This window comes from Mytilus galloprovincialis, chromosome 3 (genome assembly GCF_965363235.1).
Source record: "Mytilus galloprovincialis chromosome 3, xbMytGall1.hap1.1, whole genome shotgun sequence".
Lineage (NCBI taxonomy): Eukaryota > Metazoa > Mollusca > Bivalvia > Mytilida > Mytilidae > Mytilus > Mytilus galloprovincialis.
Window position 1 is genome coordinate 62,184,306 of NC_134840.1, and position 27,986 is coordinate 62,212,291.

A 27,986-nucleotide genomic window follows, 5' to 3' on the forward strand; every position below is an offset into this window, starting at 1 on the left:
CCTGTACATACAATGGATTTATTTGCTAAATCCGTGAAATTAAAATATTTCCAGTCCATCATGTTTAGTTCAGAAAATCTAAATCAAAAACACTGAAAACTGTACTACAGAAGCATGAAATGCTCAAGTTTATTTGTTTATTATGTAACAATTAAAACAAATAATAAGTTTATTTACTTTTTTATTTATCAAATAAACAGCTGCTCCAAAAAAAACATGATATGTGTCTGCCCCCATCCTTTAAACACATACAAAAAAGAAACAAACATGTCTTAAAATTCTTTGAAGATCTGATAAATGAAATTTTAGTTTTCATAAAATATCTAATATCTTAACTCCAACAACCTAGGTATTTCTTATTCAGGTGGAGTTCTCATCTACAACTTTGGGTACAGACATCTGGCTGTGGTTTGAAAAACAATCATTCATTCATTGTATGACCCATTGCATAATAAAATTTTACCACTTGAGACATCATCTCTTTGAAATTGCATTCCATTGATATGTTTGACATCCTCAAAAAGTAATGTTTACCGGCAATGTGTATACATTTATATAGGAAGATATCCCCCCCCCCCAAAAAAACAAAATGGAAAGACAAAATAATTACAATTGACAAACTTGGCAAGGCCTGCTACAAATGATTTCAAACAGGAGCAGTGTAGATAAATCAATTTAAGTACCATGTGTTATATCAAGTTTTTTTTAAACAAGTGCCTTCAAAAATCGATCATCTAAAATCATGGTGAATTTTGCAGTTTTTTTTCTAAACTATAGTTATCCTTAGATGTAGTTCAATTGACTGACATTCATATGACAGGCATTTAAAAAAAAGTAAACACTATAAAAACATATTTGATGCAATACTCATTACAAAATATTTAAGTCAATTTGTGTTATAAAACAATATGAACATCATGTTCACATATAATAATATCTAGTCAAGTCCTTTTTTCTCATCATTTTTATAGGTCTCTGAATTTAGAATCTTAAAGGTCAAATGAAATTGCTGGCAAGAATTGTAATCATGTTACCACTTGACTTATTTATCTTTTTTCTTGAGTATAACCTGTCTCAATTTCGTATTTATTAAATTTCCTTTTTTTTTTTAAATAAAAATTCAATTTCTTTTACTTTTATTTCAGTCTTAAAACAGCATTTACCATATTCCATACATCAAAATTTAATATTTAGTGTATAATCATGTTGAAAAAATATAAAAATGTGTATACATGTATTGCATAGCAATCAACTGCCAATGTAAATCAAACAACAATAAAGACTACTAGTAGCTATTTATAGCATTTGAAGGTTAACTCTATTATTACTTATGTATGCTGATGCATAGTAAATAGCACTACCAATAAATTGTATGCCATGTAGCTGAGAAGAAAAATAAAAGAAACTGAAGAAGGCCAATGGCCAAAACGTCTTAAAATTGGTTTAATAATACAATAATGTAAAGTATGTTCCCTATTGGAATTTTCAAAACAAGGATTAATATAAGAGTAAAATGTATTAAGAATAAAATCAAGTAGAGATGTTATTTTTTTTCTTCAGAAAAGTAACTAAACTAAAATGTTGGTCTCTGTTTAAAACCTTGTCACATAGTTCAAATTGTCCCTTTAAAACAGGAGTCATTAAACTATGACAAACAAATAAGTCTTGACATTTTTCATCTGTGCACAAGGTGTTAAAATATTAATCTCATAGCAGCAAGATTTGAAAATGAAATTTTAATTATTCATACTGAAACACTTGTGTCTATGTTAGTATATAAAGCAAAATAAAAAGCACTGGTATTATTATCGTCCAATCAAAACATCAATCTCACTGAAAACAAATACATTTGTAGAATAATGTAAAACTAATATGTATAAGCTTTAGAAACAGAAGAAAAAGGCTTGCCAAACAGTACAGAGTACAAATTAAAATTGTCCATCAATGTTTATTCAGCATTCCAATATTAGACAGACATTAATTAACATTGAAAAGTTTTAGAATTTGATGAATAGTCATTCAAATTATATTTTGCACTAAATGTATAAACCAATATCAAAATAGTAGTGGGTTTCCACTTACAATCCTTTTGAATAACCACTATGAACACATTGTGTAAGCCAAACACATCAATTTTATATTTGTTTAGTTTTTTTGTACTGTACTATTAAAGGAACTTGGTTTTGGCACATGTTAACAATCATTTGGAAATAAATCTATATAACTATCTGTTAACATTTCACATTGTAAATATATGTAATGTTAATAATGAACACATTTGGTAATACTGAGTATGAAGTTTTCAGTCTTGAACACTTTCTGGTAATTACCCAGCACATATAGTTTTTGTACAACCTTTTCATCTAAAAGGACATCCATTTGCCCAATGACCTCGAGAACCTTCAAATAAAACAAATATTACAATTATAAAAATAACGTTACGTAGATTTCTTTATAACCTGTAAAAAATATTTTCTTCTGATCTGACAGTTGAAAAAATATGTATTCATTAAACTAGAGTTACTAAAGGACTGCAAGTTCAAAAAATGGGGAATGTGTCCATGGGACATAGGATGATGCATATAGCGTTAAAAAAGAACATAACTTAAGAACAGTAAAAGTGACGATATCAACGGGTGTACTTGATTTGAGTGTTGTTCCAATAAGCATTAATTGTGTATAAGTTTCATAAGATTTGCTTGAGGAAAAATTATTTAGAAAACAAAAACGAAAATTCAGCAATTTTTCCATTTGTAAAGGGACATAACTCAATATTAGGAAAAGTGAGGCCACTAAAATTCAAACTTGACCTGTGGTCATGAACATTTCACATAAGTTTCATGACATTTGTGACAATATACGAAATGAGTGATGTTCTCACAACATGTTCGCGCTGTATTTACAACATAAATCACATATTTTAGTACATGTATGATAACATACCACATCTGTAACAAGTTCCATAACCACCATAATAGGCATCCTCATCACCTCGTACATATTCAGAATCAGAATCATCTGAATTATCTGAATTATCTGAATTAGAATTCTCCATAGAATCTTCATCAGAATCAGCATATGGATTACTACTCTCCTCTACATCGTCATCTCCGATTGTGATTTCAACGCTATCTATTTCTAAATCATCCTCAACAATAATAGGACGATGACCTGCAGCATTGGTTAATGGATTAGCAGCAGGTACCACTATTGGGTTGTTTGCCCCACCACCTCTTCCTCCTCTTGCACCACGCCCTCTTCTCCCACCTTGGCCACGCCCTCGTGCTGCAGTCACTTGAGGTTTTGGTTTGTTATCTTCATTAAACTTTTGTTGTTCACCTAGATTGCAATGTATAAATAACAATTCATTTCAAAATATGTATTTCAAATATCAAGCATTTTCTGATTTTGTATAAAAGAAAATATGGAGTATACTGTGGATTCATTATTGTTTGTTGTATACCTATTTTCATGTGTAAATATTTTTGTCAATCATCCACAAATTTTGGTAGTTCTAATGGATGCATTTCTTCAATTATATACTGATCAACAGAAGAGGCTCGTGGGTATATGATTTTTAGAAAAAAAATAAACATTTATTTTCATAACAAATTTTATTAATTACCTTTAGTAGTTGTTACTTTATCATATGGTACAAAAGTCATTCAAAAAAATCAATTCGTGTTGACCCCAGGTGACTTTTAAAATGTAGATATCATTGAAAAAGCTCCAAATTATCTCCCTTTGGTGCAAAAATGTCATTTTTTGGCATTAAAATTGAAATATCTTTTTTAAATCATTGGTGACCTATATTTTTTATTGTTGTTCTCGAATAAGCTGAACATAAACTCACTAATTGTAAAATTTAATCGATTTCTGTAATTTAGTTCTTTTTTTATTTCGATATTACCGCTATTTCTCCTATTAGTTCAACAGAAAAAAAGGACATTAACAAAAATGCATGCTTCTTTCGAAGGCAGATTATGAGCGTAAATGAACGGTGACCCCATTTTTTTATTTCATTTTTTCATTAACTATAAGATAAAGTTCATTTATAGAAAAATCCTATATTAAATAAAAAAAATCATTTAGACCCGCGAGCCCCTTAATAATTACAAAGAAAGATTGATTGATGTCAGGAAGATGTACTTGTTTATTTCAGGTGAACCAAAGAGTTTGAGGTTTCTAAGTCTTGCATTATTTAAGGTAGCAATACAAATTTTGAAGTTTAGTTTTGCATCATGGCAATGGGGATTTTTTTCAAATATGAAAGTTTTTGACCAATAAAATTGATTTTTAGATAATTGAAGAATAATATAGCCTTCTTAGTTGGTTTATATGAACATTTAGATTGTTTTTAGCATGTTTTATTGCTATGGCTTTTAAACTTTATACATCTGAGCATAGTTTTGTGTGGACGTAGCGTGATCTCTGGCATATAAAAATATTTTTTAACCTGTTACCTTTTGATGGCTATTATTCGTTTGTTTCTCTGTCCTATATTTTCTCCCATTTATCAGTTTATTTATTGTAACCCTGTCCTGTAATGTTGTCATTTTAATGTTATAATTAACACTGCCATTAAAGCGGGAGGTTTGGCATGCCACAAAACTAGGTTCAACCCACCATTTTTTCATAAAAATGCCCTGTACCAAGTCAGGAAAATTGTCATTGTTACATTAAATTTTGTTTCTGTGTGCGTTACATTTTAGGTGTTGTGTCTCTGTTGTGTCCTGGTTCTCTTATATTTGATATGTTTCCTTTAGTTTTAGTTTGTAACCTGAAATTGTTTTTTCTCTATCGAATTATGAATTTTGAACAGCAGTATACTACTGTTTGCCTTTATTTATAGGCCATATGACGTTTAATAGTCTGTATTTTCCTATCCGTACTGCACATAGGTCCATAAATTATTGTAGGGTTTATCAACAAAGATTTTGAGCTCAATCTTTTCAATTCAATTTTATGGAAAAATGAGCAAAATGCATTTTGCACCACTTGATAGATATAAACCTATGGTTTTAGGAAAGGTATCACTGTAATTGATTGAAATTTTCCTTTGGACCAAATTTTGGAGACTTTTGTGACATGTTCACCCCCTTTTTTGCTATATTCTGTATCAAAGAAATGCAGATTGTTGCCATGGTTACACCCAAAAGGCATTTTATTTCACCATTATGACCATTAGAAATCAAATCTATGGAAGATTCTCTTTCTATAAATATATACATGCATAACAAAAATATTAACCCTTATTTGTTAGAAAGGAGGGGAAAGAGGGTGTTTAAAAATTATGAGGGTCAATTTTAAGTTTTTTTCCTAACTGTGTATTGCTACCTAATGTGTTTAATTTCATTCTCAACCATCCAATGTTAAAATGGATCAAAAATAATTCAAAACATGAACATGCCATCTCACCCACTAGATTTACTAAGATAGTAACCACACAATAGTGAACTAACCACCAGGTGAGAAAAAGAATGTCTTTAAAAGATATGCTAGTAAAGACATTATATTGATTCTATTCCAACATACTTTCTTTTGTTACCTTTTCTGCTTTCCACCAACTGTTTTCTTCTTTCCTTAAGCTCATCACTAAGATGTGAAACCATGGTATCAATGTAATTATCTAGAGATATTGCCCTCATTGTTGTTGTTACAGGAGCTCTACACACAGCACATTCCTTCTTGATTTTCATCCATTGTTGTATACACAATGCACAAAATGAATGAGAACAATTCAATGAAGTCGCCTACAAAAGTCAAAAGCCATAAAAATGATAAAGAATATATGTCAGAACAGGAAAGATTTATATAACAACACTACAGCATGAAAATAAAATAAAAATACTTTCAGCAAGAACTGAAGGGAACCAAATACAAATGAAAAGACTAAGAAAAAATTAAGCTCAAAACACAGTTAACAATGGTAAAAAGATTAGAAATTTGCTGTGGCTTTAAATTACTGTAAATTCAGAAATCAATGTGTTCATTTGTTATCATGATCATAGTGAATCCCTGTTTACTGGTAAATATGTGAATTCTTATTTATGCAGGTGCAAATATTCATAAAGGAAAATAAAATTGAGAAAGGAAATGCCACTGTGATATTGTTGGCTTTTTTCAAAACTACCTCTACCCTTTTTTATTGGGAAAATATACGTCATTTTTATCAAATTTGGAAAGGAGTAGGGGCAATAAGGCCCTTATTTGGCCCAAAAATTACTGAAAATTTAAAAGTTATCATCTACATATTTTTAAATTACTGAAAAGTATCTCAGGTAGAAGGTATTCAGAAAAACTAAATAATTTTGGCCATTGAACAAGTTACCATGGCAACAAATCATGCCTTAATTTGCATATTTTGTAAAATTTTGTGATTTTACTTGTTTTTCATCAAATTTTTAAGTATATTTTCAATTGGAAAAGTATGTGTGCACCCAAGAAACAACTTTATATTTGGTGAGATTTTGTCAATAGTAATAATAAAGCTTCAGTTAAATTATTTTGTTGTTTCTTGGCTGCGCACGATGTTTCCACAACAGAAATAAAGATAGAAAACTGCATAAATTCTGAATTTTCATCGTTTTTGTGAAAACAGTACATATTATGACGTAATTGTGACGTCATCACATAAGAATCTTAATGTTTTTCATTTATAATTCTTGACCCTATGCATTTCTAAAGATTATGTGCCAATTTGAAAAAAGTTATCAAACATTTTATTTTCTTTGGCCAAAACCAGGCCTTAGTGCCCCTACTCCTTTATCATAAACCATGAATTTGACTGGAACTTCAATTTGCAGACACCCTTTTAAGAAGTGAACCCTCATTTGAAATAAGTCCCCTTATTGTCAGTGATGATAGATAAAAAGACCCTCAAATCTGCACATATAGTCATTTTAGGAATGAAAAATGTTTAAATGAAGTGTTTTTCGTTTGTATTCTTGCACAATTACTTCCGAGACTGCACTGTTTGGGAAAAAATTGTCTTTTTGGGAATAATTTTAAGCCATTTTTTTTTCAAATTGGAATTCTTCTCCAGGGGAAAAAGCCTTTATTCTCCAGTAATTTAAGGCAAACAATATCACTGAATGGGGAATGTGTCAAAGCGACAACAACCCGACCATAGAGCAGACAACAGCCGAAGTCCACCGATGGGTCTTCAATGTAGCGAGAAAATCCCGCACCTGTAGGCGTCCTTCAGCTGGCCCCTTAAAAAATATATACTGGTTCAGTGATAATGAACACCATACTAAACTCCAAATTGTACACAAGAAACTAAAATTAAAAATCATACAAGACTAACAAAGGCCACAGGCTCCTGACATGGGACAGGTGCAAGTATACTACTAAATTGATGAACGTGAGTGTTTATAATTGTGAGGTTGAAACTGCAGCAATTTTTACATGAATAAAAACATTGCAATATTTTCTGCATTTACAGTAATCCAATCTTCTGGCAAGACAGTAAAGACAAGAGATAATATAGAAAGAACTAGGACTACTGATTATAGTCACCGGAAATCCATGAAATATATAAATCAAAGTTATTACATGAACCCTCTTTGTATCAAGCATTTAAGTACTTACTTAGGTCTTACAATATAAATCACATATATATATAACAATGACTAGACTTCATACATGTATTTTGCCAATGTAATGTTAACTGATCGGGCGGAGCTTATGTTTTAATTTGCGTAAGGACAGTATATTTGAAGATGTGTGTGATAAGCAGGGTTGTCCAATTCATCTGCAAATTTCAGGGCAGATAGATCTTGACCTGATTATCAATTTTACCCCATGTCAGATTTGCTTTAAATGCTTTGGTTTTTGAGTTATAAGCCAAAAACTGAATATTACCCGTGTTCTATTTTTAGCCATGGCGGCCATCTTAGTTTGATGGCCAGGTCATCTGACACATTTTTTAAACTAGATACCCCAAGGATGATTGTGGCTAAGTTTGGTTTAATTTGGCCCAGTAGTTTCAGAGGAGAAGATTTTTGTAAAAGTTTATGGACGACAGATGACGGACGCCAAGTGATGAGAAAAGCTCACTTGACCTTTCAGGTCAGGTGAGCTATAATAATTGATTTATAATCAACTATCAGTGTCATCAAAGGAATTTACAAACTAGAGGCTCTAAAGAGCCTGTGTCGCTCACCTTGGTCTATGTGAATATTAAACTAAGGACCTTTCAGGTCAGGTGAGCTAATAATAATTGATTTATAATCAACTATCAGTGTCATCAAAGGAATTTACAAACTAGAGGCTCTAAAGAGCCTGTGTCGCTCACCTTGGTCTATGTGAATATTAAACAAAGGACGCAGATGGATTCATGACAAAATTGTGTTTTAGTGATGGTGATGTGTTTGTCCTGAACATTCTTGCTGCTTACAATTATCTTTATCTATAATGAACTTGGCCCAGTAGTTTCAGTGGAAAATGTTAGTAAAAATTAACAAATTGTATGAAAATTGTTAAAAATTGACTATAAAGGACAATAACTCCTTAGGGGGTCAATTGACCATTTTGGTCATGTTGACTTATTTTTAGGCCTTACTTTGCTGTACATTATTGCTGTTTACAGTTTATCTCTATCTATAATAATATTCAAGATAATAACCCAAAACTGTCGTGAAAACAGCAAAATTTCCTTAAAATTACCAATTCAGGGGCAGCAACCCAAGAACGGGTTGTCTAATTCATCTGAAAATTTCAGCCAGGGCAGATAGATCTTGACCTGATAAACAATTTTACTCCATGTCAGATTTGTTCTAAATGCTTTGGTTTCAGAGATATAAGCCAAAATCTACATTTTACCCCTACAATGTATGTTCTATTTTTTAGCCATGGCGGCCATCTTGGTTGTTTGGCCGGGTCACCGGACACATTTTTTAAACTAAATACCCCAATGATGATTGTGGCCTAGTTTGGTTAAATTTGACCCAGTAATTTCAGAGGAGAAGATTTTTGTAAAATTAACAGACGACGCTGGACAACGACGAAGACGACGGGCACAAAGTGATGAGAAAAGCTCACTTGGCCCTTTGGGCCAGGTGAGCTAAAACATGACTGGACACTTCATTGATGAGTTTATCCTAAAACACTTATCTATAGATGGACTGGTTTATTATGTGCGAAAAGGTTAAACCCCGCCCAGTCAAGTGAAATAAATCAAGTAATACTTCCATAACAAATTCGAGTCTACCTGTACAAAAAGTTCATTGCAAATACTACACTGTAATTCAGTTTCCATTAAATCTGCAAAATTAGTTAAAATGTCTTGTTTCGCATGTAACACTGCCTCTGTCTGTTTGTCTTTTTCTTCTTTCACTTCATTTAATTGTGCTTCTAACATTTTTTGTTCAGTTTCTTTCTTTAAAATTACTGTTTCTAGTTTCTCTTTTTGCTTAATTAATTCTTCTTCTAAAGTTTTATTTTTTTCTTCCAAAGCTTTTTCCATAGCTACACGTAAACTTTGTTCTACTTTCTCCTTTTCTTCAATTAATCCTTCTTTCTGCACCTGCAACTGTTCAAGCAGTGTAGCTTCTTTCTCTAACAGTCTATTTTCCAGTTCTTCTTTCATCTGTTGTTCTGCTTCCTGAATTAAGAATCAAAATTCATGAGAACTTGTTTGCTGAAGAATATTAGTAAATTAATTATTTGTAAATCCTCAATGTAAAATTTTGTAATACATATTGAAATTATTGATAGTTAGCTAGAGCCTTAGGGGCATATGAAACAAGTTTCATGTAAAATAACAAGCAATGTTACAGAAATTAATTAACCAAAGATAAAGTATAATATACTGAACTACATGTACGATGTCAGGCCTGTATGCACTTACTTTTACATTTATCTATGAACTCAAACAAAACATATAAATACATATATGATGTTAATATATTTTAAAAACATTTACTGGACATATTAAGTCAGAAAGTCAAAAAAAAAATAAAGTTTTATCTGGCGGAAAAATATGCTTGAATCATGTTAACAAAGTTAGGTTCTGCAGTTACCTAATTTATTTTTTAACAAGTGTTTAAAATTTGCTGGTTTCAAGTGAGGGACTAATAGTGGCTGACAACCAAATCTTTAGTTTAGGGTCAGCACTTAAATGATTGATTGATTGTTGGTTGCTTAACATCCAGTGACAAACATTTTATGCATGTTCAGGATGAGAACAAGATAATAATAAATGCAATAGATAGGTCTTGTAATAGAGGCCATCCGGGATAATGGTTGGGGAAATTTGGACTGCCACTGGAAATTGAAGGTATATTGCCCAATTCAATTTATTGGATAGGGGCAGAAACTTTGCCTTGCAACAGGCCACCTAGGACCCCTCAAAAAGTTGTTGCAAGGGTTCCTTGTGGCACTCTCTTTACACGAGGCATCAGATTTATCATCCCCATTCTAACCAGATGCGGCTGCAAACTTGATACATCCTGCACAGCCAAAGGGACGCCCCACTTTGGCAAGTGTTTAAGTGCCAGTCAGAAGAAGACCAAGTGACCATATTTCGTATCCCCAGTCATCCTTGGGCACAGCACTAAAATGAGGTTCAAAAACACATGTATTTTTTTCAGGCCTTTCATATCTATTTTTTAATATATATATTGATTGCATGATGTTTCAGCGCTGTTTGCCATTTCATGGTAACCTATTTTCATTGGTGGAGGAAGCAGGAGTGCCAGGAGATAGAAATATATTTGAGAAGATATGGAATAAAAACAAAATATTATCAAAAATTTCAAAAGTTCTTTCTTTGTTAAATAATTGTGTTGTCATACAACTATCAGCAAGTTTAAAAGCATTTATAACTCATAAAGAATTGAGCAAAATATTAAATTATCTTCAAAAGATAAGAATATGATCAGGGGAAAATTAAAATGTACGTCAGAAATCAAAAAGTCCCTATTCTTTTTAGTTTTACCTCTTTTCTTCTCAGTTCATCTTCCATTTCCTCTTGCTTTTTCTTCATTGTTTCCTCCATTTCCTTCATGTTTTCTTCTCTCCTCTTCTTTTCCTCTTCCAGCTCATTTTTCATAGCTGCCTGTGTTTCTTCTTTGTCCTTTAAAACACTATTCATTTCAGATAACTTTTGTTCATATTCCTTCATCTTTCTTGCCATTTCTTCTTCTTGCTGTTTTAGCTTGTCTTTATATTCCTGATACGGTGACCACTCAGGATTTTTTTGGTTGCTAGGTCCTTGACATGTGACTGGCATGGGTTTCTGTCGCTTTGGTGTGGCACAGTCAACTTCATCTAGAGACTTTGGTCTTGCTCTCTTGATTTTTAGATTGGTGTGAAATCTATACAGGAATTCTGGAGGTTCTTCACTATTTTTAGTAACTCCAAACTGAACTGTGTCCCCATCAACCAGCTTTTGAAGACACATTGGTTCTAGTTTCTTTTTATTGACAAAAACTCCATTCAGGCTCTAAAAATATAGAAATAGAAACTTTTCAAATGACAAACTCAGGCTTTGAACCTATACAATGGTTCTTGTTTGGATTGTTTTACATTTGTCATTTTGAGGCCTTTTATAGTAAAGGTTTTGGTCATTGTTGAAGGCCTTCAATGTTATTTATTGTTATGTCATTTGGTCTCTGGTAGAGAGTTGTCTAATTGGCAATCATACCACATGTTCTTATCTTTATTTTAACAGGTATAAAATATTACACTTTTCTATCAATATCAATGTAATGTTTCCATTAAGTACAGGCTGCTTGCCATATAATAAATGATATTGATAAATTTTAGGCACATCTCCAGCTGTTTCAAATTTTTAAACACACAACAACAAAATCTATCTAATAAATTACCAAATTTGACTCTTTTTATAATCACTTTATGTAATAGAAAGTGTCAGAATCTAATGCATGATTCTAGATAATATCTTCAAAAATATATATACCAAATGTTTATCTAAGTTCTAAATACCTAAAGTTAAACAATGAAATTCAACGGCATGATGATGTTTTCATTAGAAGGACAAACAATGAATACTAGTACACCAGTGAATTCTTAAACAGCGAATTCTGATTTTGTAGTTTTTTCATCATGTTCATATCTTTTTAAAGTGGCCATGGAATAAAAAATTAAAGGCACGTTTACCAGAATCTATTTTAAAGTAATTTTTGAAATATTCATGAAAACTTGGTTCCAGAATTATTCCAGATTATTTATTGTTGTTTAACACTTTTTACACTACAGGCTTATTTTACATGTATGTTAACCCTTTCCTCCATAGTGAAGCCTTTTGATGCTACCCCATTTTCTCCATAATGACGCCTTTTGACGCCTGTGTAGGACCTCAGTTCAAACGCTTTGACTACAAAGTGTCTGTAGTAGACTTAATAAAATTTGTATCCAATATGAAAAGGAATATCATAGGAATATCCGACTTAAATTCATTTGATGAAATATTTGTTTTTTTGTAATGCATTAATACTTTAAAGCATATCTGCAGCATTTTATTGAAAAATCCTATGCGAATCAAGTATGCAAAAAAAAAATCAATGGAGCAAAGGGTTTATACAATGTAACTGCCCATAACAGTTCAGACAAAACAATATTTGTTTTTTATTGTTGTACCTTATTCGGCAGGTGACTTTTAGATATCAGGATATGCTTTATACATTTTTTATACTTAAATTTTGTTCTTAGATCAGATTACTTTAGACATTTTGTTGACTGGGAACAACTGACCTTAAGATTTAACTGCCCTATAAATAAATGTACTTGTGTTGTCTCCACTTCACTGATACATAAACAATAACTGTTTAGTGCCTTTAAATATCAGCTGTATTTGTACGAGGCTAGGAAACAAGGTGTATGCGAGCTTTTAGCGAGCTATTACACCTGTTTCAAGGCAAGTTATTAATTCTGTATATATATTTGTGTTTTGAAAGACACAAAAACACATGTTTTGCATTTATTTTCAATTTGAAATCTCTTGAGGCCCGTGTAATAATACAATACAGTAATCACACATTCAACTGAAGACGGGTTCGCAAAGAAAGAATCTTGAATGGTCAACAATAATACATCGCTCAAGGTGAATAATTATCTATTTTAACATAACAACTAATTTCAACAGTAAAAACAAATAACAAAACATTGTCCAATTTGAAACAGGACTGTACGAGTTGTACTACACTTCAGACTCGACATTCACTAAACATGCATGCTGAAATTGACATGGTTGTTTTTGTTACACAATCATACACATTCAAGTTTTGAAATCGATAGTTGTCATCGTAGAAAAGACTGCTGTTCATGTGTGTATGTTATCAGAAAATTGGTGTTTCTTATTGCTCTAAAGAAATGTTTGAAAACAAACAGAACGTATAAAAGTAATCATTAATTCGCAATTGATAAGTCATTGGAATGCAACTGCAATACACATTCTGAGGTCACACAGGTTCATATAATACTCAGTCTGGCAGTGGGCGGAGCTTTAAAGCATTATCTGTATAGTATACAGATACAGCATAGCAATATCTGTAGGGCTTTATCTGTATAGTAGAACACCCAATTGTAGGATAAATCAATATACATGTACACGTATGATCAAAACATCTTTATTTATTTCTCAAACAATAACTTCAGACAAAGGATTGAATTAAATAAGATTGTATGTGGCTATGACGTACCTTATTGTCTCTCACAGTCCACTGTCCCTCGTCATTACATTTGAATATGGCATGGCATCTTGATATCATGTTAGACAAGAGACAAACTGTGACATCTGGCGCTCTCCCTACAGTAACCTACAAGATAAATACACAGATATTTTAATAAAATACAGCAGGAGTCTCACCATGACAACTCCATTGAATTCTGCAGTCATTAAAATCTGCACGGACTATCATTTAATTTTCCAAATAAGTGAATCCAAAGATGTACAATGTATCAAAATCATGTAAGTTGAGTCCAATAATCTTCATTTACTGAGAAAACCACCCACCTTGGATAGGAAAAGTTCTGAAAACTAAAAAAAAAAGGATTTACTGGAATGAAACGTTTTTAAGATATAAAAGCCCTACTGGTTACATGTTACAATAGAGCACATCTTTGTTTCTCTCCCATATCAATAATTAAATGACTCTACAATATACATGATATAATGGATATGTTTTTGAGTATCAAAGTCCTGCCTAGTATATACTTTATATTATGTCCTACTCCTAGTTGTAAAATGCACAAACTTTCTGCCAAAATTGTTCTCATAGTAGTATGGTTAGATCTTATGTTTTCTGACGTCATTTGAATTCGTTCTTACTAATATGCATACTTTGGAATTTGTGATGTCACAGTGCATTTTTGATAGAACGAAAAACCCATGAGACTAGAATTATACATGTAGTATTCCATCTCCATATTTCCACACTCAGTGACAACTTTGACTATTACATGCGATTGCATGCAAGGCTTACGTGTATTTACAATAAAAAAAAGAATATTTTTTTCAATAATATCAGTGATTTACAAAAATGTAATTCAATTTTTCTGTGGATTGTTCTACTATGTATATTTCTTGGTAGAACTATGTACTATGATGATATGCAGTGTTTAAAATATCCTTGAAGCCGTCAACTTTTGTACAAAGGATTGCTGAAGTTGAAAGTAGGTTCCATTGTACATACTATTATATACGGACATGAAGGATAAAATGTGAATAAGTAAAAATCTAATCGTAGGTATGCTTACGTCTTGTTCTGCTGTCTGATTTATGAAGATCTTTAGGGTAGATTGCTTAATGTTGGTGTATAATTTTATAGAAAACCACTAGTCTAGTTTGTATTCGTCTCAATTGTAATGTAGGCCACTGTAGATGTTCAAGCATATTTGAGACAGAGATGGTATTGTGGTATCTACAGTATTACATGTATAGCAAGCAGCTCTTCGCTGGACCATCTCAATTTGATTTATTTAAATTTTTGTTGTGCGGATCCCAGACACAAAAGTTGTACCCAAGCTAAGGTCTAAATAATGACATGGTTGCCCTTTCTTTAATTTGTTTGGATGATACTTTTAGGTTATGTTTGAGAAAATTTAGTTGATGATTTGCATTTGTTGTTATATCATCTACCTGTTTATTCCATTTGAGATGTGATTGGATGATTACCTCTAAATATTTTGTAGCTGTTTCAGTTTGAAGAATGTGACGATGAAGGACGTAGTCATGGCGGACTGGTTTCTTTTATTGTGTGATTTTCAGTATGGAGCATTTGTTCTCATAGTAGTATGGAGCATTTGTTTGGACGGAAAGACATTAACCTGTCTTTGTCCCATTGACATTGTGCCACTGAAACTAAGTCCTGTTGTAATTAGGATGCAACTGTGTTTTTTTTATGTTTTTATAGATGCTATCATCGACAAATAACCTTCAAAAAAAGGTGCCATGTCGCAAGTATCCTGGGAAATAGTTAATATATATGAGGTCCTCTATGAAAGATATTAGTTGAGTCTCACATGAGTGTTTTGATAGAAATTTAAAGCCATGTTGTAAATCATACAAAAATATTGTTTTTTCAAAATGTTCCATTATTTGACTACATTGTAGCTATATGTATGATATGCTCCATTAGTTTGCAAAGTATACATGTTAAGTGAAATTGGCCAGTAATTTATGGCATTGTCTTTGTCTCTTTTTTTAATGCAGGACAGATGTTTCAATTGGAAGGTCAAATATCATGTTTTCAATGTAATGCCAATATGCCAAGCGCATGTCTGCCTGCAATGTTTACTGTAAATTCAAAATTTATTTTGATGTTTTTATTATTGCGAAAATTGCAACAGGATTGTAATCATAATAATTTAAACTCACATTTTGAACTTTTTAAAATGAATTACACAGGATTTTTCTCAATATTGCAAAAAATAAAATCGCTCTTAGACCAAAATGACCTGCAGCAAGGAAAGAAATGTTTGGCTAAATCCACAAAAAGTGTTTATCTTTTTAAAACACAAAATGAACACAACTATTACATGTACACATATAATTAGTGGGTCTCATTTGGGGGTTCTGATCCTGGATATTATGCTACTGGGGGGGGGGGGGGGGGGGGGGGGAGTACTGCTTTGTTAGATTTCCGTATCCCACTTACACTATGTATGTAAGCAATTCTTATTTTTTGTAATTTCCTGCGTCGTGCTAGACTTCATTTCCCGTTTTCACTACACAATAATTAGACTTTCAACATCACTCCATCTGAAGAAGTTGAAGAAGAAGGGTATATGAATGAAGAAATTAGTCAAGATGAATTAGAGGGATCCATTGCCAAATTAAAGAAAAACTCTGCACCAGGACCAGACAATATTTTTACAGAATTGATTATTAATGCTGGAGATTCACTCATATCAACCTTATTATACATATTTTAACAAATCAATAACAGAACTTTCAGAAGGAAGAATACCAATTCAATGGAAAAGGGCAAATGTAAAACTTTTGAAAAAAGCAGGTAAATCTAATTATAATCATCCATCTTCATACAGACCAATTAGTTTAACAAGCGTTTTGGGAAAAACCATGGAAAGAATAATCACTACCAGAGTTGAATGTTATGTGGAATCTGAAAATATTTGAGACATAGAACAGGAAGGTTTCAGACATTTTAGATCAACTATATATGTACTATTAAATTTAACACAATCTATACTGGATGGATTTAATTTAGATTATTGTACGTTAGCAGTTCTCATTGATTTTGAAAAGGCTTATGACAGTGTTTGGAGAAAAGGACTATTGGTAAAATTACACCAATAAATATGGAATTAAAGGGAAAATATGGAAATGGATACAGGAATTTCTAAATGAAAGGTACTCCAGATGTACATGTATAGTAAATAAACATGAAGGACAACGGTGTAGGACTGAAACTGGTCTCCCACAAGGGTCAGTTATTTCACCAATACTTTTTAATATCTTTGTAAAATTTTTGACCTTTTTGAAAAAGTAAAGGCTGGAAAATGCAAATTTGCTGATGACAGGAATATATACTGGTAATGATTTAGAGGAAATAAGATTTAAAAACCCAAGACGAATTAAAAACAATCATGAATTGGAGCAAAAAATGGAGAATAAATGTTAATACAAATAAAACAGAATACTGCATTTTTTCAAGAAATAAAAAGCATCCAGGAACAGTACACCTTGTGTTAGGAAACAAACCAGTTAAATACAATCCTAATCCCAAATTATTAGGAGTTACATTGGATGAAAAACTTACCTTCAGTGAACATCTCAACATCATAGAAAAAAAGCTGGAAAATCACTCAGAATTTTAAGAGAAATAAAAGGAATTGGTAACATAAAAACAAAATTTATTATTCAAGTCTACCGGTACAATAGTATTATAGGTTCCATTTTTCTCTTTGCAAGCTGTATTTGGCAAACAGGGAAAGAAGAACACTTCAAAAAATTAAATGCCATCCAAAGAAAGGGTTAATCTATTTGTCTTGGAGTTTCTGCAACAGCCAGTTAGGAAGTATTACAAGTTATGGCAGGAGTATTGCCATTAGATAATAGAGAAGAAATGGTTATTAGAGATATTGCAAGACTAAATTCATATTCAACCAAAATCCCTATAGCTACAAATGTATGATATCAGAAACAAAATAGATGAATGGAAAAACAAAGAAACAGTGGACAAGTTCATACATGTATCACCTTTAGGCTTAATGTTACAACAAGCAAAAAACATGAGAGAAGAAACAGATATCAGTATTGATGACGTATAGCCAGAATATCAATTTCAAGGTCTACAAGCTTCAAAATCTCCACCAGAATATTGGGGTACTCTTGGTTCCTCAAAAAACAGAACTAAAGAACAAGAAATCACAGGAAAAAATTTAATATTAAACAAACTTAACACAGTATATCCATCAACAGTTGTTGCTTTTACAGAAGGTTCTTGCCAATCCAACCCAGGACCTTGTGGAGCAGGTGCAATTGTAATCTTCAACAATAAAGAAACAGAACACAACCAGTTCCAAAAAGGGGTTCAATTCTTTTGGCAGGGCTTGTTGCAATAAAATTAGTATAAGATTATGTTAGAAGAATTGAAAATAAAACCATAATAGAAGAAGTAAAAATATTTTCGGACAGTCAATCAGCAATTGGAATTTTAATATCAAACTGGAAAATTGAAAATCACAGATCCACTTCACATGAAATTATCTACCTTATTAAATCTATCCAAAAACATCATGGAATAAAAATTAATTTTGAATGGACCCCAGGACATGCAGATGTTCATGATGTTAGAGGAAATAAAATAGCTGATAAACTAGCTAAAGATGCAGCTAAAGAGGCAAATCAAATTCAAAAAGAAGCTCATATTACAGTAACTAAACAAGATATTAAAACAGCAGCAAGAATTTTTGTGAATAAAAAGTGGCAACATACATGTAGATGGGATAATAGTGATACAGGAAGATATTATTACAATTTTCATCAGACTGTTGGCAAAAAATCAACATTTGATTATCCAGATCATAAAACAGCAAAAATTATTAAAATTTTTAGATCAGGATACTACCTCAAAAATTACCAAAACAAAATCAATCAAAATATAGACCCCAAGTGTGAATGTGGTCAATTAGAAACTGTGGAACATTATTTACTATTTTGTGAAAATTATGAAGACAGAAACTTAAACATGAGATATACTTTAACACAGTATCGTTGCATATTGATTTGGAACTTTTATTGTCAATGGAAAAAAACAACAATGTCTCCGTCTCTAATGAAACACTAATGCGATTGTTGGGTGACTTTATTTGCGAGTCGCGCTGGTTTGATTAATGAAATATTAATTATTATTTTATTTTTTTTCCTTTAAATTTTCTTGTTAATTAATAAATGTATATATATTTTTAATTTTTGTCAAAATATGTTAAGCACAGTTGCCACCTAAAAGTATATATTTTAAAGTACAAGTGAGTTGTTTACCAGAGTGAAATATTTACACACGAGACTTGAATAATTGCAAGGGAGACAATCCAGTGTCAACAGCGACAACTACAGAATACAGACTTTCACGTGTCACGCTTATAAAAAAAAACGGCAATCCAGCATCACGCTTAGACCCCAAAGAGACCCACTATATATGTGCTGCCTAGCTGCGAATACGTAGCTCTATCATGTCTATTGTCTTTTAAATTTTTTTTTGCCATAGTTTATAGTCCGCAAATATCAAAATCATCAAAAGGACCTCATTCGCAGCTAGATGCTGCCAGGCTATAAAACATTAGTTTTGTCTGTTCTCAAGAGAAAATTTCATGGTGTAAACACAGTCATTTTGTTAAAGTGTATTAATGAACGTCAACTATGTCTATTGTCTACAGAGAGAGGAGTATCTATAACTTTTCTGGACCTTGTAAGGCTTATAATTTGTATACAAAAAATTATGTATCATGGTTATAATTTTTTTGGAAGGACAATTTACGTAAATAGCATACTTCGGTTTTCTTTTCAAGGCTAATAAGCTTGTGCTTCTTAATATTATCGCCAATGCGATGAAGACAAGGGATGTATGTTGTTTCTTGTTCTTTGGTTTGGCTCAGTTGCTGAGACATTTTTGCTTCTCGATTTAGATGAGAGCGCTCTGCGCTAGTCGTTTGTGCTTTACGTCATAGATTTCGGGGTAGTATTTCCACGCATGCGTACAAATATACTTCCTTTTTGGACTGATTTTGCATTGCACCAGCACGTGTAAGTCTTGTTAGATGATTATTGTCCTATTTTAATGTATTTTCACTATATTAAAAGTTGATGAAATATTGCACAATCCTCAGACCACTTTTTGACGAACAGACAGGTATGTGCTCGGCTAATTTCACTCCAGCTTTTCATATGTTGATAAACTGTAAATCTCACCCATGCTGAAGACGGGATACCATAATATAATATTTAATAATTAATTTGGAACACATATCACATGAAGTTAGTGCTAGAATCTGTGTCCTGAGAAATGTTCTTATTCAGTGTATGACCAATCAGATAATCGCTCCACATCATATCAGAAAGAGTTGGTACTAAGACTAAGGAGAGAGATTACTGGCTACTGTCTTCAAATGGTATCTGGATGATTCGTACCAACAAATTCGTCCCAAGTTGCTTGGTCAGTTCGTTCCAACTTTTCCAAAAACTGCTCAGTTCGTTCCAACTTATTCAAGAACAATATTATACAATATTAATTAACCATTTAAATAGACTTATTATTTTAATTTTTAATGCTGTACTTATAAAAAATGAATATAAATACGTATCTAAAAAATTCTATGGTTTATTAATTGGGAAGAACCATATATTGGGCATGATAATATATTGATAATTATTAATTATTAAGGTAAGTATTTCATGACAAATTTAATATTTAAAAAATGAATAAAGTGACTAACTAATGATATTTTCAAAGAAATAGTAATCATTATAATTGATTATTGTATTTCAATGATGTGCGCATAACAGTTGTTAATGTATGGAACGCCGTAGCTGCCTTATGTGTACTTGTTTTTAGATACGCTTATACTTTTCAATATATGCACATAGTTTTTCTATATATGCACATACTTTTTCTCTATATGCACATAGTTTACTTTATATGCACATAGTTTACTTTATATGCACATAGATTTTCTATATATGCACATAGTTTTTCTATATATGCACATAGTTTTACTATATATGAACATACTTTTTCTCTATACGCACATACTTGTTCTCTATATGCACATAGTTTACTTTATATGCGCATAGTTTTTCTCTATATGCACATCTGTTACTTATTCGTTTTTAATGCGCGGAGTATACGGTTGCACTTTGAATTAAATCGTTTTTCAATTGTGTTCATGTCTCTGGTGGTAACAATGTGTTCTTACAGATGAAATGACCCTATAAGCGCGATTGCAACCGTTCCAGTGCTCGGTTAATACCCTGTTACTTATTCACGTATAATACGTTTGTTGTACGTTGCACCTTTTAAAAAAGGATTTTTAATTGTGTCCGTGTCTTTGATGGTAACAATGTGTTTTAAAAAATGAAATTACCCTATTAGCGCGCATGTACCCGTTCCAGCGCTCGGTTAATACCAATACCTATTCACTATTAATACGTTTGTTGTACGTAGAACCTTTTAGAAAAGGATTTTCAATTAAGTTCATATCTCTGGTGGTAGTAATGTTTTCTTAGAGATGAAATGACCCTATTAGCGCGCATGCACCAGTTCCAGCGCTCTGTTAATACCATGTTACCTATTCACTTTTTATACGTTTGTTGTACGTTGCACCTTTTAGAAAAGGATTTTCAATTTTGTCCATGTCTCTTGTGGTAACAATGTGTTCTTAGAGATGAAATTACCCTATTAGCACGCAAGTACCCGTTCCAGCGCTCGGTAAATAACCTGTTACCTGTTATATAAAATTAAAGTATTTACATGTTTCTGCTTTTGCACATATTTTCCTTGGAGAACCCTGACAAATATGGTTGAAAATCAAATATGATGAATAAAAGATAAAAATTTGCTCTTCTTAATGAACATTTATCATTGTCATAGAAAATTGTAGATTAAAGCAATGTCCCTATTTTTTGGTGGCAGCTTTGTGATAAGTACAGCTTTCTCTTAAATGTTAAATTTACTATTCTAATAAATTCAAACTCTGAATGTTTACACTGCCATTACACATGGAATATTTAAACAAAATCATCCAAAACGTACAAACAAAAATAAGTCTGAACATACTACACTACACATAAAAAGTATTACAAACGTATTATAAGCGAATAAGTAACGAATAGGTAACAGGGTATTAACCGAGCGCTGGAACGGGTACATACGCAGTAATAGGGTTATTTCATTTCTAAGAACACATTGTTACCACCTGAGACATGGACATAATTGAAAATCCTTTTCTAAAAGGTGCAATGTACAACAAACGTATTATAAGTGAATAGGTAACGAATATGTAACAAATAGGTAACAGGGTATTAACCGAGCGCTGGAACGGGTACATACGCGCTAATAGGGTCATTCAATCTCTAAGATCACATTGTTACCACCAGAGACATGAACACAATTGAAAATCCTTTTCTAAAAGGTGCAACGTACAACAAACGTATTATAAGTGAATAGGTAACGAATAGGTAACGAATAGATAACAGGGTGTCAACCGAGCGCTGGAACGGGTACATGCGCGCTAATAGGGTCATTTCATCTCTAAGAACACATTGTTACACCAAGAGACATGGGCACAATTGAATTTTTTTTTTTAAAGGTGCAACGTACAACAAACGTATTATAAGTGAATAAGTAACAGGGTATTAACCGAGCACTGGAACGGTTGCAATCGCGCTTATAGGGTCATTTCATCTGTAAGAACACATTGTTACCACCAGAGACATGAAAACAATTGAAAAACGATTTAATTCAAAGTGCAACCGTATACTCCGCGCATTAAAAACGAATAAGTAACAGATGTGCATATAGAGAAAAACTATGTGCATATAAAGTAAACTATGTGCATATAGAGAACAAGTATGTGCGTATAGAGAAAGAGTATGTGCATATATAGTAAAACTATGTGCATATATAGAAAAACTATGTGCATATATAGAAAAACTATGTGCATATAAAGTAAACTATGTGCATATAAAGTAAACTATGTGCATATAGAGAAAAAGTATGTGCATATATAGAAAAACTATGTGCATATATTGAAAAGTATAAGCGTATCTAAAAACAAGTACACATAAGGCAGCTACGGCGTTCCATATTAATGCATTCATCAAAAGAATAATATCGTACTTTGGGTCATAAACGCTTGTCAATAATAATTGAAGGCTGACATACCACATTTGCTATGTTTTTCTTACGTGCATCGTTATTACTCATTAGCACTGGTTGTGTACAATATAAAAATTTACTCAGTGTCCTTGTACGAAACCGAAAAAAAAGTAAGCAGCTGCCACAAACAGATCACAGTCCAAGATGATGGAGCTTTGGGACAGCTATAGAAGCGAGAAAATTACAGTTACCCAGCTGATGACATCTGTTGCACTTATCATTGTGCCATCCGTTGACCAGCAAAATGAAATATGTGAAATACTGAAAGACTATTGAACAATTATCTTATGAACTGTTAGGATGAACATATGTTATTGAGAAATTATCTTTTATATGAAATATACAGAAAAAATGGACAAGGAATTGCCGATTTTTGCCGTGCACTGTAGGTTGATTTACAAAAATACAGTGATATAGGGACATATATACATTATAAAAAAGTTGGAACAAATAAATTGTTAAGTCTGATTTAATAATGAACTTAATCAGGTGGAACACATTGTTAAGTCTGATTAATAATGAAATAAATCTGTTGGAACGAATTGACAATTGACTTGGTACGAATTGTCCAAATCTGGAACGAATCGGACTTGGAACGAATTGACTAGCATTCCTTCAAATGACTCCTACTAAACAAATGTTTCCATAAAATCATATTCATCTTAAAACCTGGTATCAGTCTGTTTTAAATCTGTTCCGACTTGTCTAGCCCAAATTAGAAAAATGAATAATTTCTATTAAATTGGAGGATTTTGTGACACATCTCAACAATAATTCATGAAAAAAATAGTAAAAATTCATCCTACAGGATCAGAGGAAAAATAATTTAAAAACAAACAAAAAAAAGCATTGACATTGGTCAGGTTGGTGATGATGATGATGTAGGTTTTCAAAAGTATTGTAGAAAACTATATAATTAAAATTGTCACACCTACACATCTACATGTAGTTTTGACGGAATATTGTTCTCATTGATATTGAAATGCATTTAGTGTATGAAGAATACAACTCGACCTACTGAAACATAATTATCATGTTTATTTTATCTTATCTCTAGGTTAAACATGCAGCTTTTTGTACGGGGTAGCCAAACCCACACCTATGAGGTGTCAGGAACAGAAACCATTGCAGATATCAAGGTGAATAGAGAAATTAAAATAAAAAAAAAGTTTTTTGTCACAATAAAATTTTTAAATTTACATCAAGATTATTGTTAATGTTTCAAAAATATGATTTAATTGTACCTGTCAAAATATAAAAATTGCTGTTTATTTTAATACAAAATGTATCTATTCAAATTGCTGTAAGTTTTAGTCTTAGCATTTGATATGTATACATGGTGTTCAGTTGGATTATAGCCTGTGATCCTCACTGTCTGCTCCACACTTAGTGGACTGGATTTGTAGACAATTGCATTCAACTGGAATAGATAAGTTAAGTTAAACAAGATTCAAAGTGGAAAAGTATTGTGAAAACGAAACAAATGTCAACTTTCACAAGAAACATATTTAGATTTGAATAGAAAGATTAAACCTTGCCTATACCGTAATAAATTAATGTAAAGCTTGGGCTGACCACATGCATGTAAATGATGTACAGGGGTTTCATTATCTTTCATGTTGACTGGTACTTTCCACCTTTCTAGGTGGTACTTTTCAATTTATTCCATTAATATCTTATATAAAAATTTCTACATTTAGGCGGTACTTGTCAATAGCATTGGAGGGTAAAAGTACTGGGTACCGTCCCTAATGAATGGCCTGGATGTATCGACCCTTTTTGTACAAGGCCATCTTTTATTAATTATTACACTATAAAGCCACAACAAGAACATCCTGTTTCTACCACTTGAGAACCCACTGGTCTGCTCTCTGAGTAAACTTTGGTTTCCACATTTTCCTCAGTGATCAGATAACTTATGACATGAAAGTCATGAAATATGAAGAAAGATATATTGAAAAAAGCTGTGGAAGATGCCAGGCACAAAACAAAGACCAACAACGGTATACAAAACAAAACATACTATCTAAGAACAGGACAACAAGAACCTAATAACATAATTAAAACAAACAAAAATGAGATTGATCACTATCAAGTATCATTAACATATTTATGACATTTTAAATTTGTAATTATTTTAAGTGAACCTGTAATTTTATGATTTCAGAGCTTTTTACTAGCAAAGGATGGATTTCCAGTTGAAGAACAGGTTATTATGTTTGGAGGAAAACCCTTACAGGATGATTTTCAGCTAACTAGCGTTGATGAACTTTCAACTCTTGATGTTGACCTCAGAATGCTTGGAGGTAATATTTTTTTTAAATTTGGCCACTTTTTCATCAAATATTTATTAGCAACCTTACAGCCTTCAACTTTGAGCATAAACTACTTGTATACCATATAGTCAGCAGTTCAAAAGTCGTGACACGAAAAATATGAAACATTAATTCATCTGAAAAAACTAGCAGTCTAATTTACATTATACAACAAATATGAGTCATCAACCAATGAGTCTTTGAATCTTCTTCCTAATTTCTTTCCAATGCCAATACAAATCTTTTAGACTATTCCTACCTGAACTTTATTTAAAAATATTTTTTTTTTATCAACAGGTAAAGTTCACGGTTCTCTTGCTCGTGCAGGAAAGGTCAAGGGACAGACACCTAAGGTAAGAGTATTCTGTGTGATAATACAAAACTCAGATTATTATACACTGAATTAGATTGAATTTCTTCTAGTTTAGTGTCCATAGTCTAGATCGTTATTTGTTTTCAGTCACTTCATTGTATATTACCATTTGGCTAGACAGGGCCGACTATAATAGACTTGTTTCACAGCTGAAACGTTTTTGTTGACATCATATTACATATCAGGATGTCCAATTACACTCAGCACATGACACTGTCAAGTGGGTTTTCAATTTGAAACTTATTTTAGTTTTTAAAAGCATTTAAGAGACTGGTTATGTGTACATAGTTGTGTTATCTATGGTCATTAGTAGTTGAAATTTGTGTGTAACATGTTAAATAAACAACCAAACAATATTGAACCACTGGAGAATCTGACTCCATCAAGCTAGAAAACATATTTACAATTGAATTATAAAAGATAGGGTAGAATGGTTATTAATATATTACATGTAAATTACACTGGCTGCTAATATTTAATAAATTATATATGTGATATTCGGAGAAAGTTTAAGAACCAGATATAGAAGTGTTTGTATAGAAATGCCAATGTAACCTTTAATATTGCTTATACCTATTCAGGAAGGCAACTGATATATCAGGATTTACTTATCATAAGAACCTTGTCTTGTGGTAAATAGTTGTCAAGGTCTGTTGACATCTGCTTTTAAATTATTTGAAATTAAAAAAAGTAATCAGTTTTATCACATATTATTCAATGGGATATTTAAGAATCACATATGGGTAAAATTGTTTAAAAAGTCTAGGGTAAAAGTAAGATTTCATCAATGCAGCTTTAAATGTAAGCAAAGTTGATAACTTTAATAATAACAATGTGTAAATTAAGGAAAATCCAGATTCTAAGATAGATAAGCATGATGAATCTGGTCAGTTTGCTGAAGCCAGTAGTGTTTATGAATGTATTCTTTTTATTTTAAGAAAAAAAATCAACATGTATTTGTTCTGTTATTAAGGTTGAAAAGGGAGAGGTCAAGAAGAAGAAGACTGGCCGTGCCAAGAGACGTATGCAATACAACAGAAGATTTGGTGTTGTTGTATCCACATTTGGACGAAGGAAGGGACCTAATGCCAATTCCTAAACTTTGTATGAACATGATACAGAAATAAAAAAAATTGTAAATAACTACCTGTTATTCTTATGTATTTGAATTAATTGATTTGAAAAGAAAACTTGATTCTTGTCAGATTATCATGAAACTTGTATATAATGTTTTAATTAGCAAGGTCTTTGACAATCAATTAATTTTAAAAGATTATGCTCCTTGAAAATATCACTGATATTGAAAATTGTCTTATAAGTGCTCTCTTTAAAATGAAATTTATATGTAGGTTTATATTATCAATGTATTTGAAGATTTCATGAATCAGTGCAGATGTATTATTGAAAATCAATGTGAACTTGTGTGGATTTGTCTGTCATGTTTTCACCGCTGCCAGATTAGCACTTAAAAGCTATGCACATAATTCTCAACACATTTTTCTCAAAAACAAAATAAATAAAAATCTTTCTGAAATTATATCAAGCTACATGCAATAATGCCAAACTGTGTCGAGTGGGTTAACATTCTTTGCTGATCAATTTCCTTATTAACTATAACTTAGCAAGAGCATCATTTGTGCACAATAGCTGGTACAAATGTCGTTCATCTTTTATGCAGCCAATTTTTCTCAACATTGTCACTTTTCTGATCAATTAGGGGATCACTACACAATCTATAAAGGTGTTTAAAATATTTTGTCAATAAAAGGTGATCTCATTTGTTCATGTACACAATATAACTTTTCCACTAAAGTGGTAATTAGTTTTCATGAAAGTAGGAGTTCATGTTTTCTCTGTTTCTCAATTATTCTTGAAAGGACAAAAAGCAGAAAATGTATAACTGATTCAACCCCAAGAGATATCTGTAAAATGGGACACGTGGAAAATATGCAAATTAATTGAATTGATGCTGATCCATAGATATCTTACCTACCCCAGCTAAAAAAGGCTCATTACTTTGAGTGGTGAACATTGACCAAACTTGTTCTTTGTCATTCAGTTTTTATACGAAAGCAAAATAATTTTTGGGATTGTATAATGGTGTTGTAATTTCTGCTTCTTGCTATGTATTGATATAGTTATAAAGCCAGCAAATACGAATATCTCATAAAACTAGTAAATACAAGGGATAATAAATAAATAAATACGGACGTCAAATCTTTTGTCTGTTCTCTCTCGTCATTGGTAGCGTGAGTAAATGATCAATAGTAAAAATTATACTTTTATTAAACAGCTGATATATTTCCATACAAGTACAATATTCTAACAATAATATATAATTTATATACGGGGCGGAGCTACTAAAATAATAGTCTTATTTGAATTCGTACGGACCAAATGGGATTATCTTAAATATTACAATGACATAAAATG

General features: G+C 31.9%; 2 protein-coding genes across 3 annotated transcripts; one reads left to right on the forward strand and one right to left on the reverse strand.

The window, feature by feature from the left end:
• Positions 1-97: 97 nt before the first annotated feature.
• LOC143068575 (E3 ubiquitin-protein ligase RNF8-like) lies at positions 98-19,615 on the reverse strand. The gene is made up of 7 exons (XM_076242756.1): positions 19,483-19,615; positions 13,668-13,784; positions 10,943-11,449; positions 9,215-9,607; positions 5,549-5,753; positions 2,944-3,339; positions 98-2,400 (listed from the first exon to the last, which is right to left on the reverse strand). Exons 1-7 carry the CDS (start codon positions 19,597-19,599, stop codon positions 2,360-2,362), a joined length of 1,776 nt encoding a protein of 591 aa, XP_076098871.1. The 5' UTR covers positions 19,600-19,615; the 3' UTR covers positions 98-2,359.
• LOC143068583 (ubiquitin-like FUBI-ribosomal protein eS30 fusion protein) lies at positions 19,609-26,696 on the forward strand. Of its 2 annotated transcripts, XM_076242767.1 has the most exons (5): positions 19,609-19,735; positions 23,923-24,004; positions 25,033-25,171; positions 25,478-25,533; positions 26,527-26,696. In XM_076242767.1, exons 1-5 carry the CDS (start codon positions 19,683-19,685, stop codon positions 26,650-26,652), a joined length of 456 nt encoding a protein of 151 aa, XP_076098882.1. In that variant the 5' UTR covers positions 19,609-19,682; the 3' UTR covers positions 26,653-26,696. The 2 variants fall into 2 exon arrangements, with proteins under 2 accessions (XP_076098882.1, XP_076098883.1); XM_076242768.1 differs by lacking the exon at positions 19,609-19,735.
• The last annotated feature ends 1,290 nt before the right edge of the window (positions 26,697-27,986 follow it).